General features: G+C 49.0%; 1 protein-coding gene across 2 annotated transcripts in view; it reads right to left on the bottom strand.

Annotated features, from left to right (window-relative positions):
• The window catches only part of INTS10 (integrator complex subunit 10), a 216,223-nt gene that overhangs the window by 76,928 nt on the left and 119,475 nt on the right, over positions 1 to 19,820 (bottom strand). For both annotated transcript variants that reach the window (XM_086959984.1, XM_086959985.1), the window contains exon 11: positions 1,558 to 1,640. In XM_086959984.1, the coding sequence (XP_086816110.1) occupies positions 1,558 to 1,640 (83 nt within the window). The remainder of the gene's footprint in view (positions 1 to 1,557; positions 1,641 to 19,820) is intronic.

Below are 19,820 nucleotides of genomic sequence, written 5' to 3'. Positions count from 1 at the left end.
ATTGGGGGCCCTTGATTTTGCATGGCTTTATGAGTGGTACAAAGGGCCTTAAATTTGACCCTTTCGCGGATCGGCAGCCAATGTAGTGCCTTAAGGGCAGGTTTAGCTGAGGTTCTCCGGGAGGTCCCTGTAAGGATCCTTGCCGCAGCATTCTGTGTTCTTTGAAGGATGTTGATCGTAGATTCTGGGGCAGCCAGGAAGAGAGCATTGCAATAGTCCAGTCTTGATAAGACTAGACCTTGAACGAGCAATTTCTGTGAGGGTCCCGGAAGTAATGGGAGAATCTTTCTGATGGAACGCAATAGGCCCACACATGTACCAGCTGTTTTTTTTGCTTGCGTTTTCAGGGATAGGTCTTGTTCAAGCCAAAAACCCAGACTTTTTAATTCAGTCTTGGGTTGTGGGAGGGGGCCTAAGCATGCTGGCCACATGGCAGAGGGAAGCTATGGGATTTTGTTTCCCAGCAGCATGAGCTCAGTTTTCGAGCCATTGAGCTTGAGCCTTGAGGTGGACATCCAGGCATGAATTCCTTCTAAACAGTCATGAAGATTCTTGAGCTTGTCCTTTTCCAATGAGAATGATACGATCATTTGGGTGTCGTCAGCATATGTGACGGCTTTTATCCCAAAAGGGGAGACCGCATCTTCCAGGGGGCCCATGTATGTATTAAAAAGTGTAGGGCTCAATGAAGATCCCTGGGGGACCCCACACTGGAGAGGGAGGATGTCGGATCGCACATTCCCTTCGCAGACCTGAAATGTTCTGTCTTTTAGAAACGAAGAGAGCCAGCCAAGGGCTGTGCCCCTTACTCCCAAACTGAAGAGGCGCTTAATCAGAGTTTTATGATCCACCGTATCGAATGCAGCGCTTAGATCCAGGAGGATCAGTAACACTGATCCTCCCAAATCCAAGATGCATCTGGCCTCTTCAACCACTTTGAGGAGAGCTGTCTCAGTCCCTTGCCCTGGATGGAAGCCTGTCTGTGTAGGGCGAAGAAGATTGCTGGTTTCAAGGAAAGCAGACAATTGCTGGTTGACCACCTTCTCTGCAATCTTACTAAGGCCTGGTAAGAGGGAAATTGGGCGGAGGTTGGTCAGATCTGCGGGGTCCATACCTGTTTTTTTCTGTAATGCCTTGACAATGGCGTGTTTCCAATTGGGGGGAACCACTCCTTGGTTAAGAGAGGCATTTATGAGGCTGGTGGCTAAATGCGAGATGGTATGTCCAACTTGTTTAAGGATGCGGATAGGTGCTGGATCGTTAGGGGAGCCACTTTTCAAATCTGAAAGGACTTTCAGAAAGTCGTCATTAGACAGTTGGTTGAAGCTGTCTAGAGTTGGACTAGTGACGAGGGCTGATGGAACGGCCAGGGGATTGTAATCGTTTAAAGGTGGAAGTGACTGTAAAATATTTGTGATTTTATACCTTTAATGGCACACTAGGGCACTCTTCTCCTCTGCAGGACTGCGCCCCCTCTTCCTGTCTCAAGCTCTATGTCGTTGATCCTGTGATTCTGTCATTGAAAGATAAACATGAAATCAGAGGCGTCAAATGTACCTGAAAAATGATCATGTCCGTGAGGAATATTCTCAGCCACACCCAGGTGTCCGTCTTCCAGGATGAGCGGATTCTTGAAAATTCTGCACAATCAGATACAACACAGGTTTAGGTTAGGCCACAGCAGCGAACACATACAGCATGTAATATCATATTTCAATGAATGATGCTTTGGGGGTTTCTAGATAGAAAGTGCCCTGCCGTGAAGGCACGGTGTTCTAAATGTTCTGCTCCCCCAGCACCCCAGGGAGCACTGCAATGAAATAAATCCAACATACAATACAATACAATACAAGGTGGGCCCCAAAGGGCCCCTTCGAGAGAGAGTGGGCACTGCCCTCTCCACCGAGCTCGGTGCCTCCAGGGAGGAAAGCTTTTAGCAGACCCCTGGGGGGATGCCTGCTTTTAAAAGGTTCCGTCAGTCTCCCGTAACTGAGGTCCTCGACTTCCATTGGACGAGGCATGACTGGAAGGTGTGTGTACTGTGTCTCCTCCAGTAACCCAGCAGGTGTGTAGGCGACGGACACCCCAATATCCGTCTGCATGGCCTTGGGCTCCATGAAAGAATCTCTGGGTCAGAGCCCACTGAGCTGCTTTCAGAATCCTCTGCGGCCCCGGTTCAATCTCCTGGGCTGGAGAAGTTGGAGAGATAGGTCAACAAAGCCCTACAGGTTCTGCAACCGCAAAACGCTCTGCGCGGTTGAAGCGATATTAGCATTTAATCCCCGGTCTCCTGCCTCAGCCCTAAGCCTCTGACCCTCGATCTGTGAAGGCCAGGGCCCCAGAAGACCTAACCGAGGCCAGCAGCTTCACAGGCAAAGCTCTGCTAGGCGAGTCAGCCTCAAGCGTAAGGATCCTGGTGTCAGGACACCAGGGACACCCTCAGGCGCTGCCCTGCACCATGCCTCATCTGCATCTGATTTGCATCACCAGAGTCTGATTGGTCATTGTGGGAGGTTGGCACTGGTTTCGGCCCCAGGTGGTCAATGGTTTGGACCAGAGGCTGGCATTGGTTTATCATCTAAAATGAAAATGGTTTGAGCCCAATTTTAGCTTTGGGTTAGAGGTTGAAGTTGGTTTGGGAAAGAGGATGGCGTTCGTTTGAGCCTGAAGTTGGCATTGGTTTGAGTAAGAGATTGGCATTGGTTTGGCCAGGAGGCTGGCACTGGTTTGGGTACAAGATTGGAATTAGTTGGGTCCCTGTGACAACCTACAAACAGTCGGACGGTTGCCCGATGTGCAGTCGCATATTCACTAGAGCAGCGCTAGCCAGAGCCGCCAGGCAGCTGCACTCTATTAGTGAAGAACTTGGCTTGTGCTTTGCACTTTTGATACGATCTGGGACCACAGCGCCAACATTCAAGATTACAAATGGATTCTCAGCACCCTCCCAAGTAAGCGTGTTGCACCACCAGGCCAGGATTATAACCCGAGGGTGAGCTGCCCGATGTGCTCCACAAAAGAAGGTTCCACCATCTTGATTTTGGTGGAATTAGGAACTCCGGGACAGGGTTATGTCCTTTCCCCACAGGAAGTGGTCATATAGGGGGCGGGGAGTGTAGAGACCTCAATGGTAAGTACCCTATTGGCTACTACACTTCACTCCCCTTAAAGCCCCACATTGGGAGTATTTAGGTGGCCCCCTCACACCAGGAAAGCAGATTTGTCTGCCTAAAGAAGGACAAAGAAGCGAGAACTGTCGCCTACCTGTGGACTTTGGCGGCAAACCCTGCCTGCCTGCTCCGGTCTCAACAATTGCAACAACTCGGCTCGTCCTGCAGCTTTCATCGGAGAGCTGCCAGCACTTCGCCAACCAGCCAGCATATCTCTTGAAGAGGAGGAGAAACATCCCTGCATTTTGCAGGCACCGGCTACGTCTGGTTCACCGTTCTACTGACCACTGTGTCCACAGACGCAGCAGCCGCCCAGGAGGAGGTCACTGTGGTCCAAGAGGTCAGAACCATCTCCCCACCATGTTTGGAGATGACTTTGCATCAATAACCGGGAAGAATGAGCTGTGCTTGGTTGGCTGCCACTTCTGACCCTCCCAGCAGCGAGGGTCAGGCATCCAGGCACTTTTCTCAGGCGCACGCGCTGGTGCACATGTACCAACCTAATGCTGGGCGAAGCCAGGGCTTACCTTCTTCCAGCCCTGGTCTGTCGAATCTCAGGTCGTCTCGTCCTCGTGACACCCATAATGACGCACTGCAAGAGTACTTTAGTAAGGTGGTCCGGGGCACTGTGAGGATCCGCCCTGCCCTACCCGGGGCTACCGGTCAATCCCGAAGGGTCATCCAGGAGGGTGGGACACCGGGTCGAGCCTTCACCACGTGAGTCGGATGATTCAGACGTCGGGTCACAGGCAGTAGTACACAGATCCACTGAGCAGGAGCATTTATTTACTTTCACTTTCAACGTCCTCCAAGAATTGGAGCTTTGGAAGACTGGTAAGGCCTTGTTACCCAGGTAAGCCCGCTCCCCCGTCCTGGCAGCCTTCCCTCTGGGCTCCATCGAGTCACCATTCTCACCAGACAGGGTACGTGCGGCTTTTTCATTTTAACAGGCAGATGCACCATTTGTTTTATAAACTGCACTAAAACCTTTCCCAGGAGCATCACCGCAACAGTTAGTGGGAACAGTGTTGCATCTGAAGTGGCCACAAATGTGTCACAGCATCGAATGGGTCTTTAAACCTTCGCATGCACTGCGCTCAGCTCTCTTCATTTTGTCTAGCCTCCTTCATATAACGTTTGTCTATATCTTCCTGCGCTCATTTTGGTACTGGCCTATGTTCCAGTGCCTGCCGTCTCTACAGTGTCTTATGGTATCAAGTGAACGAGATGACGAAAAGGCCTCTTGCAGGGCTGACTGCACCAATGATTGTGGAACTGGGCGTAAATGGTAAGAACCAAACAACACAGAAAATAAAAATACTAAAAAGTCGACCAATTCACATTATGTTGCAAAACCCAATATTGACAGCATTGTTCCTAGGCCTAAAGGGGGCTGTTCGCAGTGTGCGCATTAGAAGTTATTGAAAATAGCAATTGTGTTTTAAAAACCATGCTCATAGTGAAATAGGAAAAAAATAAAACCATGTTATGGTGATTATGTGAGACCTGAAACTGTGCAGAAGTTTTACTAGCTTTTGGGGTGGGGCTTCTGTCTTAATTCTCTCAAACAACTTTTATTGGCTCTGATTTTTTTAAGTTATTGATTAAATTGAGTTTCTTTTGACCTGATTTCTGCAGTTCGATTTTTTTTTAAAGTAATTTTCATTGCAGTCAAGACTCCAATCTGGCTGCAGCACCACACCCTCTCCCTTCCAAAGGGGAGAGCAGGGAAGACAGAACGGTGGGGGCAGGTGTCGAGGCACATTTTTTTCTTCTTTTTTTTAAATTTAGGGCTGAGAGGAGAGCCCACGTTAAGTATGGCAAATACAAAGTACTACACAATGTAGGTCCCACCAGCCTCAACAGCTGCACCAGCGTTCACATCACTGCCAGATTCCGTGAGTCAGCAAACCTCCTGCTCCCCACGGTCCCCTGCATCCGAAGAGCCACACCCGGCGGCTGTGCCTTCTAGTGCCTGGGTGCTAAAGTTTGAAACATACTACCCCTTCAATCAATGAATCAATCAGTGATTTGTAGAGTGCACCACTCACCCGTGACGGTCTCAAGGCGCTGTGGGGTGTGATTTCGGCAGCTCCAGGCGTCTGACAGCCAGGTCTGGGGCTCTACCGGACGCCGGTCATCCGAAAAGCCAGGTCTTGAGGCTCCTCTTCAATGCATGCAGTGTGGGGGGTTTGTCTGATGCTGAGGGGGGAGTTTGTTCCAAGTCTTGGCCGCCATGGTCATCCGAAAAGCCAGGTCTTGAGGCTCCTCTTCAATGCTTGCAGTGTGGGGGGTTTGTCTGATGATGAGGGGGGAGTTCGTTCCAAGTCTTGGCCGCCATGGTCATCCGAAAAGCCAGGTCTTGAGGCTCCTCTTCAATGCTTGCAGTGTGGGCGGTTTGTCGGATGCTGAGGGGGGAGTTCGTTCCAAGTCTTGGCCGCCATGGTCATCCGAAAAGCCAGGTCTTGAGGCTCCTCTTCAATGCTTGCAGTGTGGGGGGTTTGTCTGATGCTGAGGGGGGAGTTCGTTCCAAGTCTTGGCCGCCATGGTCATCCGAAAAGCCAGGTCTTGAGGCTCCTCTTCAATGCATGCAGTGTGGGGGGTTTGTCTGATGCTGAGGGGGGAGTTTGTTCCAAGTCTTGGCCGCCATGGTCATCCGAAAAGCCAGGTCTTGAGGCTCCTCTTCAATGCTTGCAGTGTGGGGGGTTTGTCTGATGCTGAGGGGGGAGTTTGTTCCAAGTCTTGGCCGCCATGGTCATCCGAAAAGCCAGGTCTTGAGGCTCCTCTTCAATGCATGCAGTGTGGGGGGTTTGTCTGATGCTGAGGGGGGAGTTCGTTCCAAGTCTTGGCCGCCATGGTCATCCGAAAAGCCAGGTCTTGAGGTTCCTCTTCAATGCTTGCAGTGTGGGGGGTTTGTCGGATGCTGAGGGGGGAGTTCGTTCCAAGTCTTGGCCGCCATGGTCATCCGAAAAGCCAGGTCTTGAGGCTCCTCTTCAATGCATGCAGTGTGGGGGGTTTGTCTGATGCTGAGGGGGGAGTTCGTTCCAAGTCTTGGCCGCCATGGTCATCCGAAAAGCCAGGTCTTGAGGCTCCTCTTCAATGCTTGCAGTGTGGGGGGTTTGTCTGATGCTGAGGGGGGAGTTCGTTCCAAGTCTTGGCCGCCATGGTCATCCGAAAAGCCAGGTCTTGAGGCTCCTCTTCAATGCTTGCAGTGTGGGCGGTTTGTCGGATGCTGAGGGGGGAGTTCGTTCCAAGTCTTGGCCGCCATGGTCATCCGAAAAGCCAGGTCTGGAGGCTCCTCTTCAATGCTTGCAGTGTGGGCGGTTTGTCGGATGCTGAGGGGGGAGTTCGTTCCAAGTCTTGGCCGCCATGGTCATCCGAAAAGCCAGGTCTTGAGGCTCCTCTTCAATGTTTGCAGTGTGGGGGGTTTGTTTGATGCTGAGGGGGGAGTTCGTTCCAAGTCTTGGCCGCCATGGTCATCCGAAAAGCCAGGTCTTGAGGCTCCTCTTCAATGCTTGCAGTGTGGGGGGTTTGTCGGATGCTGAGGGGGGAGTTTGTTCTAAGTCTTGGCCGCCATGGTCATCCGAAAAGCCAGGTCTTGAGGCTCCTCTTCAATGCTTGCAGTGTGGGCGGTTTGTCGGATGCTGAGGGGGGAGTTCGTTCCAAGTCTTGGCCGCCATGGTCATCCGAAAAGCCAGGTCTTGAGGCTCCTCTTCAATGCTTGCAGTGTGGGGGGTTTGTCTGATGCTGAGGGGGGAGTTCGTTCCAAGTCTTGGCCGCCATGGTCATCCGAAAAGCCAGGTCTTGAGGTTCCTCTTCAATGCTTGCAGTGTGGGGGGTTTGTCGGATGCTGAGGGGGGAGTTCGTTCCAAGTCTTGGCCGCCATGGTCATCCGAAAAGCCAGGTCTTGAGGCTCCTCTTCAATGCTTGCAGTGTGGGCGGTTTGTCGGATGCTGAGGGGGGAGTTCGTTCCAAGTCTTGGCCGCCATGGTCATCCGAAAAGCCAGGTCTTGAGGCTCCTCTTCAATGCTTGCAGTGTGGGCGGTTTGTCGGATGCTGAGGGGGGAGTTCGTTCCAAGTCTTGGCCGCCATGGTCATCCGAAAAGCCAGGTCTTGAGGCTCCTCTTCAATGCTTGCAGTGTGGGGGGTTTGTTTGATGCTGAGGGGGGAGTTTGTTCCAAGTCTTGGCCGCCATGGTCATCCGAAAAGCCAGGTCTTGAGGCTCCTCTTCAATGCTTGCAGTGTGGGGGGTTTGTCTGATGCTGAGGAGGGAGTTCGTTCCAAGTCTTGGCCGCCATGGTCATCCGAAAAGCCAGGTCTTGAGGCTCCTCTTCAATGCTTGCAGTGTGGGGGGTTTGTTTGATGCTGAGGGGGGAGTTTGTTCCAAGTCTTGGCCGTCATGTATGAGAAAAACCTGCCTCCCATTCTGGCTCTGTGGTTGCGGGAGATTTCAGCCAAGCCCTGGTCAGCAGATTGGAGGGTTCCCCTGGGGGGCGTAGAAGGAGATTCTTTCTTTGAGGTATTTGGGTTTGGTGCTGTGTAGGCATGTGTGAGCAGCCTGGAGGTCACTCTTTTTTTCAACGGGGAGCCAGTGGAGGTCTCGTAGGTGTTGGGGGATATGGTCTTGCCGTGGGACGCGGAGGACGAGTCTAGCTGCAGAGTTCTAGGCGGTCTAGTAATGGTCTAGTAGAGATGTGTGGTGATATGGTCTTGTCGTGGGACGCGGAGGACGAGTCTAGCTGCAGAGTTCTAGGCGGTCTAGTAATGGTCTAGTAGAGATGTGTGGTGATATGGTCTTGCCGTGGGACGCGGAGGACGAGTCTAGCTGCAGAGTTCTAGGCGGTCTAGTAATGGTCTAGTAGAGATGTGTGGTGATATGGTCTTGCCGTGGGACGCGGAGGACGAGTCTAGCTGCAGAGTTCTAGGCGGTCTAGTAATGGTCTAGTAGAGATGTGTGGTGATATGGTCTTGTCGTGGGATGCGGAGGACGAGTCTAGCTGCAGAGTTCTAGGCAGTCTAGTAATTGTCTAGTAGAGTTGTGTTGATTCCGGCGCGGAGGGCATTGCCGCAGTGCAATATAACATCGAATCCTGTGCACACGCAACAGAGTAAAAGGCAGCAATGAAACGCTGCTCCTTGAAGTTCATCATGAAGACGCGCTCATTAACCGGTGTGGTTCAGTTTTAGTGTGGTAATCTTTCACATTACCAGTCAACACGTGCTTTGTCTGTGGGTATTGAGACTCTTGATTTCTTTAGGGCTTTCTGCGAATAGGATGTCTGTTTGAATCTCTCAACCGGTGATAATTCCAAACCTGCTGGTCACGTAATAAATGTTGTATTCAGTGAAATAAAAACACTTCAGATCTCAGATCCAGAAAACTGTGTCTGGTCCGATTCTCTTAGCCCTATCAATTGGCTCCAGGTGCGGCGCTACCAATACGAGTGCCAACTATAGAATACCGGACGGCAGAATAAGCCGTTTGATACAGCCACATTTCAGAACTGTGGCGAGTTCTCAGGATCTCAGTCAACCGAATGTCATCCTGTAGGCCAGCTTGCTGGTGATGAGTGCGTGGGTGATGGTCTTTTTGGATTCAGGGGGGTCTTCGGGAGTATGCAGAGGGTGTTGAAGCATGTGGAGGATACGGTGTTGATCTGTCGGTTCATGGTGAGGGAGGAGTGGAGTATGATGCTGAGGTTGTAGGTGTGATCTGTGGGAAGGTTGCCAAGGGCGGGGGTCTCCAGGTGTTGTGCCACGCAGAGGGGGTGGATCCGAGGATGAGGACTTCAGTTTTCTCCAAGTTGAGCTTCAGGCAACTGCTTTTCATCCAGGTTGCGACGTCCTTCATTCCTTCCTGGAAGCTGTGCCTGGTGTGTTGGGTTCCTTGGTGAGGGAGAGGATGAGCTGGGTGTGGTTGACGTAGGATTCTATGCTGAGTCTGTGTTTTCTGACGATGGTTGTGAGGGGGGCCATGTAGATGTTGAAGAGAGTGGGGCTGAGCGATGATCCTTGGGGTACTCCAATGTTGATTTCCGTGGGTTAGGAGAGACAGGGCGGGAGTCTGATTCTTTGAGTTCGGCCGGTGAGGAAGGAGCAGATCCAGTCTAGGGCAGTTCCCTGTATTCCTACATCATGGAGTCTGACGGCTAGTGTGCGGTGGGAGATGGTGTTGAAGGCTGCAGAGCGGTCTAGACGAATGAGGGCTGCAGTGTGGCCTTGGTCGAAGAGTGTGCGGATGATGTCTGTGGTGGCGAGGAAAATCCGGTATTTTTGAAAGCGCGAACTACTTACCTTTATGGGTCTCAAGACGATGGGGGTCATTGTGAAAATTACGTGAGCTATTGCCCAGAGTCACATGGTGCTGACTGAGCTGCCGCCGGAGCCGGGGATCGAACGTGAGCCGTGAAATCTGAAGTCCCGGAGGGATCTATGTTCACACATCGTAAACCATTACACCGCATGCTTCTACTACGCAGTCATTACACCGCCAGATCCGCCCGATCGAGTACGGTAACACCGTGCGTTGTTGCAGCGCCAATGCGTTGATTTGTGTGCCCATGTAGTTTACTTCGCACACCACTGAATCGCACTTTTTACAACGCGATTTGTGGTGTCCTCCCTCAGTTTTTGCATTCTTTGGTTTGAATGCCTCATCCCGCCTCTAACCCTGGCCCCCACAGCCCTGCCCCCTCCCCCCACCCCCCCCCGACCCCAGGCGACTCCACGACGATCAATCTTCCCTTTTTATTCTCCCGATTTTTTTTTTAATTAATATTTTGGCAATTCATTTATAACCGTGCTATTACTTCGTTATTAAAAGGCTGACATTCAATATTAGGATCAACGCGTCGTGGCTCCATCCATGCTGCCCAGACATGAGCCAAGTGTTCCTGTGCCCAGACCTCCTCCAGATCAGGGAAGCTTCACCCATTGGGAGCTGCGCGTGGATTCAGCTCTTTGCAATTCTTTTCCATAAAATAATGCTGTGTTTCTCTCCTCAAGGTCGTGCCTTTGAGAGGCCTCGCGCTGACATTTTCCGAAGTTCACAGTCCGCGATCCCCGCCGAGTTTCTCCGAGTAGGCAAGAGTTTAAAATGCCATCAACAATTGAAATAGGTGAGGTTTGTGTCGAGGTGCGGGGGCCGCAGCAGCAACACGTGCGCTCGACACACTGTGATGGGGTCAACAAGCCAAAGATGTCAAGTCTGTGTGGAGTGTTGTGTGCCATAGCACAAAACTTAAATGTGGAGGAAGCGGCGTGTGAAGGGAGTTCAGTGCCACAGCGGGGTCCGTTCTGGAGTTTGATCTTATGCCAAACTCCCAAATACGCCCAATCAGTCAAGTCTGATAGGGAGTCACGTGCCACAGGGCGTGTATAGTATCGTCCACTAGGTGGCAGCGGAGTCACGTTGGTTATCAATTGTATAGTCGTACCATATGCTTGTAAACCGTTCATCCATCGACCCACCCTTCCATCCATCCATCCATCCTTTGACCCATCCATTCGTTACATGGAACATACATTTTTGTACCCGTCCAGCAATACTCCCTTCATCCATCCATCCATCCATCCATTGATGTACCTCACGAAACAGCTTTTAATGTACACATACATGAATAATTATCCCGCTTACAATAATGCCAGCATTAATGAACTTTTAGTGTGCATGTAATTTGGAGACTTTGAATTACCTCGTTATGTTGCCCTTGAAAAACCATGCCACCATGCCCAACACCTTGAACATCGCACCTATCTATATTTGATATCATATATGCCACAATTCAAAAATGTACATGTGACATAAATTATTTGTAGCATTTGTTGCAGCTTCTGGATTCGATCATAAACGCTCCATTTAGCTCTTGGCGCTATCATACATTATTTATGGGAAGCTGGTATTTAGGGACCCGACGTGTCTTCTTTCAATAGTTATTTGGACAGTCAAGAGCTGTATTATATTGTTCTGCCAAATATTGAGGAAGTGTTACTTACGTAATTTGATCGTTTCTGGGACAGTCAGTCAGCGCGCGATTACATTGTTCCCCACATTTGTGCCTTCCAGTGCCATGCGGTATTTTATTTTCCACCACATCCATTCATCCACCCAGCCTTTCACCCATCCAGCCACACACCCTTCATCCGTCCACCCACCCTTTCATTCATCCATCCACCAGCCCATCACCCACGCAACCATCTTCCATCCACCCTTTCATCCATCCATTCAACCCCCCAGCGTTTCACCCTCCATCCGTCGACAGCATACAACATTCTCAAAAATGTCTCGTAATGTTTATTTTCATGTGTCTCCTAAATGCGTTGTAATGTCCTCGCAAACTATTCACTTCATTGTGGGGGGGTTCACCGGGGCAGAGACAACGACAGAGCTGACAGGGGGAGAGCAGTTTCCCTGACCAGGATGTCAGCGGTCTTGCTCACATAGGGCCTGCCAGCTCAGTCGCAGAATTCAAGCACAAACATTTAAGTATATTAAAGTACATTATTCCTGTTTTGAATAAGAATGGGTGTGAATGAGAACAAGAATATGGAATAATTCGGGCTAGCCCACAGCCATTCCGTTCATTTTTATGGTTCACCAGTTTCAAAGACCACCAGCCGCCACTAAACACTACCCTGTGATAAGCCTAAACTGCTCACTCACACTACCACAACAGAGGGCATTTGGGATTATTAATTTAAGCCCTGTAGCCCAATAAGGGTCGTCTGGAGTTTCCACATTGGGTACTTCATTTTATTTTTTGCATAAAAAGCCAGATCCATACATCGACGATGGAGTTAAAGTCGTCGACGAGGTTTCCTTTGAAGACTTCTTTTTTATTACAGATGAATCTCTGTTGTGCTTAGACGCATCCTCATCTGGTTTGTCAGGAGAGGAGGTGACTGCACGCGCTGTAACAAATAAATCATGCTTAAGAGACTGTACAAGGCTCCTCTTGTGTGCTTCCTTCATGGAAGCGCTGGTAGGGTCACTTCTCACGGAATCTTCTCCTGAAGAGGGTGCGTCTCCTGTAGAAGGAGGAAAGGAAAATGCTACTTACCAGTATGCATCTGTTCTTGGCATGTAGAGCTGCAGAATCCAACATATAGCAATAGATCGCCACCTGGTGTTGGGCTCGGATGATTGCAGGTTGTTGTTGTCTTCTTGGAAGAAGTCTTTTGTAGTCATGAGATAGGCGACTCCTCCCTTGGACAATACTGCGCATGTCATCGGCTCCATCCTCAGATTGTTTTCCGCCATGATGGGAAATGATGGAGTTAGTAGAAGTAAAGAGAAAGGATGTCCATGCGTGTGCATCTAAGTAAGATGAAACTGGAACGGATACGAGTCCTGGGGAGGCGGGAGGTCATGTAGGATTCTGCAGCTCTACATGCCAAGAACAGATGCAAACTGGTAAGTAGCATTTTCCGTTCGAGGCATACGAGCTGCAGATACTACACTTTGCAACGATTGTGCAGCAGTGTCTCCCCTAGCGGTGGTCGCCTGTATCCGTTGCAGCATTTTAAGAACAGCTTGGCCTACTGCAGGTTGCTGCTTGGCTTGCACATCAACACAGTAGTGTTTAGTGAAGGTGTGTATTGTAGACCATGTTGCTGCCTTGCATATGTCCTCTAGTGGTATGTTTCCTAAGAAAGCCATAGAGGCTCCTAGTTTGCGAGTGGAGTGTGCTCTAGAAGGAACTGTTAACGTACGTTGAGCCTTGTGATAGCATATTTGAATACACTTTACAATCCATCTAGCAATCCCTCCTTTAGAGATAGGATTGCCTTTGTGTGGGAGAGAGAAGGATACAAACAGTTGTTTTGTTTTCATGAATAATTTAGTCCTGTCTGTGTAATATAGTAGAGCTCTTCTAACATTTAGGGTGTGCAAATCTCTTTCTGCAACTGAGTCCGGTTTTTGAAAAAACACTGGTAACTCTACTGATTGGTTTAGGTGAAAAGGAGTCATCACTTTTGGCAGGAATTTTGGATGGGGCTAAGAACCACTTTGTCAGGATGTATTTGAAAAAATGGTGCTTCTGTTGTGAATGCTTGGATTTCACTAACTCTTCTGAGAGAGGTAATGGCAACAAGGAAGGCAGTTTTCCATGTTAGGAATTGTAGTTCACATTTATGTAACGGTTCAAAGGAGGGCCCCATGAGTCTTGTAAGGACTACATTTAGGTTCCATACTGGAGCAGGTGGTAACCTTGGTGGGATTATCCTTTTTAACCCTTCCATAAATGCTTTTATTGCAGGCACTCTAAAGAGAGATAAATGTTGTCTATTTTGCAAATATGCTGCAATAGCTGCCAGATGCAGGCGTATGGAAGAGTAAGCCAAATTGGACCTTGGTAGGTGTAGAAGGTAGCAAATGATATTTTGGATGGAAACGTCCAAAGGATCAATGTGATTGTTGTCACAGTATATTGCAAACCGTTCCCGCTTAGCAGCATAGCAGTCTCTGGTAGTGGGTCTTCTAGCTTCTTTAATTATGTTCAGTCTGGTGGTAGGTTTAAGTAGCCGAACTCTAAGACTTCAGGAGCCAGATCGCCAATGGATCCAGTGAGAGGTCTAGTAGTGGTGAACCCCGGCTGACGTGCCCATGTGGGGGCCACTAGTATTAGTTTGAGAGACTGTTGTCTGAGCTTGCGTACTACTAGTGGAATGAGTGGGAGAGGCAGAAAAGCGTACGCGTACTGCCTGACCAGTTCATCCCTATCGCATTCCATTCCGACCGTGGGTGTGGAAACCTGGCTGCGAAGGTTGGGCATTTTGCATTTTCGTGGGTGGCGAACAGGTCTATTTGTGGATGCCCCCACATTTGGAGGAATGGTTGTAGAACTTGTGGGTGCAGCTCCCATTCGTGAATCGGTTGTGACCGGCGACTCAACAGTTCTGCTATCTAGTTGTGAATTCCTGGAAGGTGTTTTACTGTCAGGTGTGTTTTGAGGGATGGCCCATCTCCAAATGTTCTGTGCAAGCTGGGACAGTTGCAGAGAGTGTGTCCCCCCTGTTTTTGTATGTAATACATGGCTGTCATATTGTCCATCCGGACTAGGACAGCTTTGTTTTCTATTGTATTTGTACTTGAAAAGTTTTGAGTGCTAGGAAAATTGCTAGCAGCTCTAAGTGGTTGATGTGGAACCGTCTTTGTTGGTTGATCCATTGGCCTTGTGTGGTATTATGCAAGAGATGGGCTCCCCATCCTGTGAGGGATGCATCTGTCGTGAGCACTATCTGTGGAACAGGGTCTAGGAACGGCCGTCTATTTGTCAAGTTTTTGGTGTTCCACCATTGCAGAGAGCGATATGTACGGCTGTCTACCAACACCAGGTCTGTGAGCTGACCTTGAGCCTGATTCCACTGCTGTGCTAGACATTCTTGTAATGGGCGCATCTGCAGTCTTGCGTGAGGAACTATGAAGATGCAAGACGCCATCATGCCTATTAGTTTCATGAACACTCTGGCTTGGAGCGAGTGTTGGCGTTGAAAAAGGGAGACTAAGTTCTGAATACTCTGAATCCTGGCTTGACTGGGATACGCTAGAGCTACAGATGTGTCTATGGTAGCTCCTAGGTATTGATGAATGTGCGAAGGCACTAGGTGCGACTTGGTGTAGTTTATGGTAAACCCTAAGTCGTGCAGGGTTTGAATTGTTTGCTTTGTGTGATGGACACATTGACTGACTGATTTTGCTTTTATGAGCCAGTCGTCTAGGTAAGGGAAGACATGTATCTGTTGTCTTCTGAGATGTGCCGCTACTACTGCTAAGCACTTTGTGAACACTCGTGCTGCTGTTGTGACCCCGAATGGAAGGACTTTAAACTGATAGTGTTGTCCTTGTATGACAAACCTTGGATACTTCCTGTGCGCAGGATGTATAGGAACATGAAAATAGGCGTCCTTTAGGTCTAATGTCAAAAGAAAGTCTCCCTGTTGTAGTAATGGAAGTACTTGTTGTAAAGTGATCATGTGAAAATGATCTGATTGTATGTAGTGGTTGAGGGGCCCGAGGTCGAGAATTGGCCGTAGTGTCCCGTCCTTCTTTGGAATTAGACAGTACAGGGAGTTAACTCCTGTTCCCCGTTCCTCTAAAGGAACTACTTGAATAGCATCCTGTTGTAGAAGTGCTAGAACTTCCTGTTGAAGCAGAGTTATGTGTTCTGTGGACATTGGACGCTGCCTGGGTGGTATGTTTGTGGGGGTTGCTGTGAGTTCTAGGCAGTAGCCATGTCGGATAATCTGTCTTACCCACTTGTCTGTTGTGATGGAATTCCAGACAGGTAGGAACTGTGACAGTCTGCCCCCACAGGAGTGGAATGCTGTAGGGGAAGCAGAGGGAAGTCACTGTTTGGGAGTGGAAGAGGAGCGGTTGTTGTTATTACCTCTACCTCTTCCCTTATTGTTGTTGCCTCTGTATACTCCTCTAAAGTAGCCTTTGTTAGAGGAGGTTTGTGTGTGCGTCTTAAAAGATGATGTTGTATCTGTGCCGGTCTGCTTGGAGCCTCCTCTATAGAAGGAGCAGCGAAAAGAACTTCTAGTCTGTGTGGATTGTAATGCATCCATAGATTTAGCTGCGTCCGTGCCTTTCTTCATCTTCTCTAGTGTGTTGTCTACCTCCGGCCCGAACAACTGGTTCTGATTGAAGGGCTGGTTCAAGATGGTAGTTTGTATCTCTGGTTTAAAACCTGAAATGCGTAACCATGCATGACGTCTGAGAATAACACTAGTATTAACTGCTCAGGATGCTGTGTCAGCTACATCTCGTGCGCATTTAATTGAGGCATTAGATATTAATTTGCCTTCCTGTAAGAGCTCTGCTGCAAGATCTTTGTATTGATCAGGGAGATGTTCCATTAACTTTTCTAGTTGGTCGTAGTGAGCCCTGTCGTAGCGTGAAAGTAAGGCCTGTGTGTTTGCTATGCGCCATATGTTTGTTGCTTATGCAGCAATCCGTTTCCCTGACGCATCAATAACTTTGGATTCTTTGTCAGGCGGGGGCGTGTCACCAGAAGTCTGGGAGTTGGCTCTTTTACGTGCATTTGACACTACCAAGGAGTCTAGAGGCAGATGTCCCTTGATATAGACCGGATCGGCTGGTGCTGGTCTATACTTCTTTTCTATTCTGGGATTTAGCACCCTACATCGTACTGGATCTTTAAAAATGTCCGGAGCATGTTTAATGACTCCTTTGATCATGGGTACTATTTGAGTAGATCTTTGTGACTGCTCAAATGTGTCTAGTAAGAAATCCTCCTCAATGGCATCAGAGTGCATTGACACTCCATGGTAAAGGGCAGCTCTGTTTAATAAATGATTAAACCCAATACTATCCTCTGGAGGGGAAGGTTTAGATGGGTAGTACTGAGGCTCAGGGATGTCTGGTGCATTGTTTGTTGGAAAATCATATGAGAGGGAAGAGGTGTGGCGCAGCGGCCAGGGCGACTGACTCCGGAATATGGGGATCACGGTTCGATCCCCGGCTCCGGCGGCAGATTAGCCCAGCACCATGTGACTCTGGGCAATAGCTTGCTTAATCTTCCCGACGGCCCCCAGCGCCTAGAGACCCTAACGGGTGATTGTGCGTTATACAAATGTGCATATTATTATTATGTGCCTCGTCATCTTTGGGATATTGGGGGTTGACATCCTCATCTAAAGGGTATGTTACGTCATTGCCCCCACCTAAATCATACTCCTCGTCAGTGTGGTGTGATGATGCAGGAGATTGAACAGGAGAAGCTATAGGTTCAATGTAAGAAGGGTTAGGAGAGGAAGAAGGTGAAGGAGAGGAAGGGTGCATTGGAGAAGTTGCACAATCCTTCTTTTTGGCAGGAACCACAGTTGGAAGTGGTGTGTTTGCTGGTCTTTTCTTGGAAGGAATTGCTTCCACATGTCCAGTTTTTGGATTAATATAGACTTTTTTCTGTTTAGGAGCTGGTCTAAACAGTTCTTGTTCTATAATCTTCTTCGGCATCGATTTGTTCGGTGCCGATAGAGGTTGCTTAGTGTTCTTTGCCTTAGGAGGAGTGATTGAGTCCTGTGGCAATTTTTTCGGTGCTGAAGGTGGTTTAGGCTTGGTAGGCTTGTCAGATGGTTTAGGCGTGTCTGTATCATGCCTTGGAGTCTTTGGTACCGATATTGGAGATTTCGGCGTGGAGACAGGTTTTGTTGGGCCTGCGGCGCCAGAATCTTGCTTCCCTTCTTTATTTTTGGAACCGGAAGGTTTCGGAGTCAAAGCTTTCGGGTCCGGTACGGTTCTTGGCTTCGGCACCAATGTGTCTTTTGGCTCGGGTGCCGAAGGGTCTTTGTCTTTGGGCACCGAAGGGCGTTTTGGCTTCGGTGTCGAAGAGTCCTTCGGTGTTGAAGAATGTTTCGGTGCCAATGGAGGAGGTGGAATTGGCACATGTGGTTTTTTTTGGGCGCTGAGGCACCGGAAGGCGTAGTCTTTTTCCTCAGAGCCGAGCCAGAAGGCGGGGCGTTGGAGGGTAAATCTCGGTCTCGACTGGGCCCCATGGACGGAGTGCCGACCGCTGCCTTTGTCTTGGGTAGTGTATGTTGTGCAGGGGCAGTGGTACTCGCGGGTTGTCGAGATGGAATCAATTCGTCCGAGTCCTCTGCCCCCGATATAATCTGGAGATCAGGCGAGTCTTCCTCGGCAACGAGTGGAGCCTTGTCCTCGGAGATATCTTCGAGCGGATCTTCGTCTCCGGAGAAGTCTTCTTCGACGATCTCCTCCTCAAAGATGGCCTCCGGTGCTGGCGCTGATCTCCTCATTTCGTGTCGACGGGCCCTCCGATCCCGAATGGTCTTCTTCGATCAGAAGGAAGCACAGGCTGTGCAGGTCGACTCGTCGTGTTCTGGCGAGAGACAGAGGTTGCAGACCTCGTGATGGTCGCTATGAGGAAATTTTGCTCGACATACCGGGCATCTATTGAATGGAGTTCTGTCCATGAGGCGTAGGCCGTACGGTGCCGATAGGCCCAACGGCCCACGTCGACGCACCGGAATGTATCTGGTGATGTCGAAAAGTCTATTCGATATCGAAAAAAGTTTATCTAAAGTTTCTCGCTTCGAAATTGCAGAAAAAGTCTTTTCTAGCCGGAGTGGAAAACTTTCATCCGAACCCAGTGGCGGAAAAAAGCTATCTGAGGATGGAGTCAATGACCATGCGCAGTATTGTCCAAGGGAGGAGTCACCTATCTCGTGACTACAAAGACTTCTTCCAAGAAGACAACAACCTGCAATCATCCGAGCCCAACACCAGGTGGCGATCTATTGCTAAGTGTAGGATCTGCAGCTTATATGCCTCGAACATGCTCTTTATGCATATGAAACAATGCCAACCTCCTTTCTCTCACCTTAAGAGTCTTAGTGGAGAAAGACTACAGATCCTACACTCTGCTGACTAATGCTTGGGATAAAGACAATAAATCGACTCGGCGCGAGGGTGATTTTCTTGCTGCCACAAGATAAAATAAGTTGTAAAACAAGATTTCTTCTCTTGGTTAGCCATGGTGACAGTTGCTTGTCGGACAAAACGATCTCCCTGGACCAGAAATTGTAACAATCATCCGTAAAAACAAATCACCGTACAGTAGTGCTGAAGATAGGGCTGGTTCAAATCCAGGGCCTATCAAAATGGAAACAACTTCAGGTTCACTGAAGGGTTGGAGGAGAGCTGTGACAGGGCCTTCCTCCCTCATGACATGCAGTAGAAATCGTAGCTATGATGACCTCTAGGGGAGGAGGAGGAGAGCTTAAGCGTCCACCTCATTGGCTGAAGTTTGGGTTTTTTCAAATGAGGTGGGTGTGTTACTAAACATACTACGTGGTACGGACCTATGACCATTTTACACTATAATCTGCATACTGGATCTATATTTGCGCTCCCTTTTTTCAAATGTTTTATTTTCCTAGGCACATTCTTATTGTGCACTTTTTTGCTCTCCTGTGTTCATCGGCACCATTGTACATTATCCTCCTTTGTCTGCATTTCCAAGATCGAACTCTCTAGTAAGTTTGGGGAGACATCCGTGAATACCACAGCACATGGACCAAAGGACACTCAAAACCATTGTTTTTCTACATTTTCAGTGCGAGAAGTGCATGTAAGTTTAGGAAAGAAAAGGCTGCTTCAGGGTATTTGATACTTAAGGTAATTAGGTAGAAGGATTGCATAAATTACTGATGGTGTGAGGTTCTTTTCTAATCTGACATGGAGTCCAGAAGGGTGATGAGCCTCACGTCAGTGTTTGACCTCCTGTCATTTTCCACTCGATGTGGGATTCTGTGATTTCTGTTACAAACAGAAGTCTTGGACTCGCTATGGTTGTGACAACGACCAGCTTTGCGGCACCCCTGAAGACTGGGAAGCTACAGTCCGTGAAGTAAGACAGTGGGTCCTTTCATGGAGACTGGATAATAGGCCTCGAAAGGAGATCATTCATGGAAACACGCAACGGGTCCTTTCAAACAGGGTTTCATCCTACAGACTTCCTTGAAAATGTTAACGTGACACCTTTTCTAGTTTAGTTGCCAAATTCAACATTATGGATCTTCACGGTCGCTCATCTAGAGTACTTCCTGGTCAATCACCCAGAGTAGTTAGAATGCGTCCCTGTTCATCTCCGAGAGTACTTACAG

Source organism: Lissotriton vulgaris, chromosome 3_1 (genome assembly GCF_964263255.1).
Source record: "Lissotriton vulgaris chromosome 3_1, aLisVul1.2, whole genome shotgun sequence".
NCBI classification, from domain to species: Eukaryota; Metazoa; Chordata; class Amphibia; order Caudata; family Salamandridae; genus Lissotriton; species Lissotriton vulgaris.
This window is presented reverse-complemented; position numbering and strand designations above follow the sequence as displayed.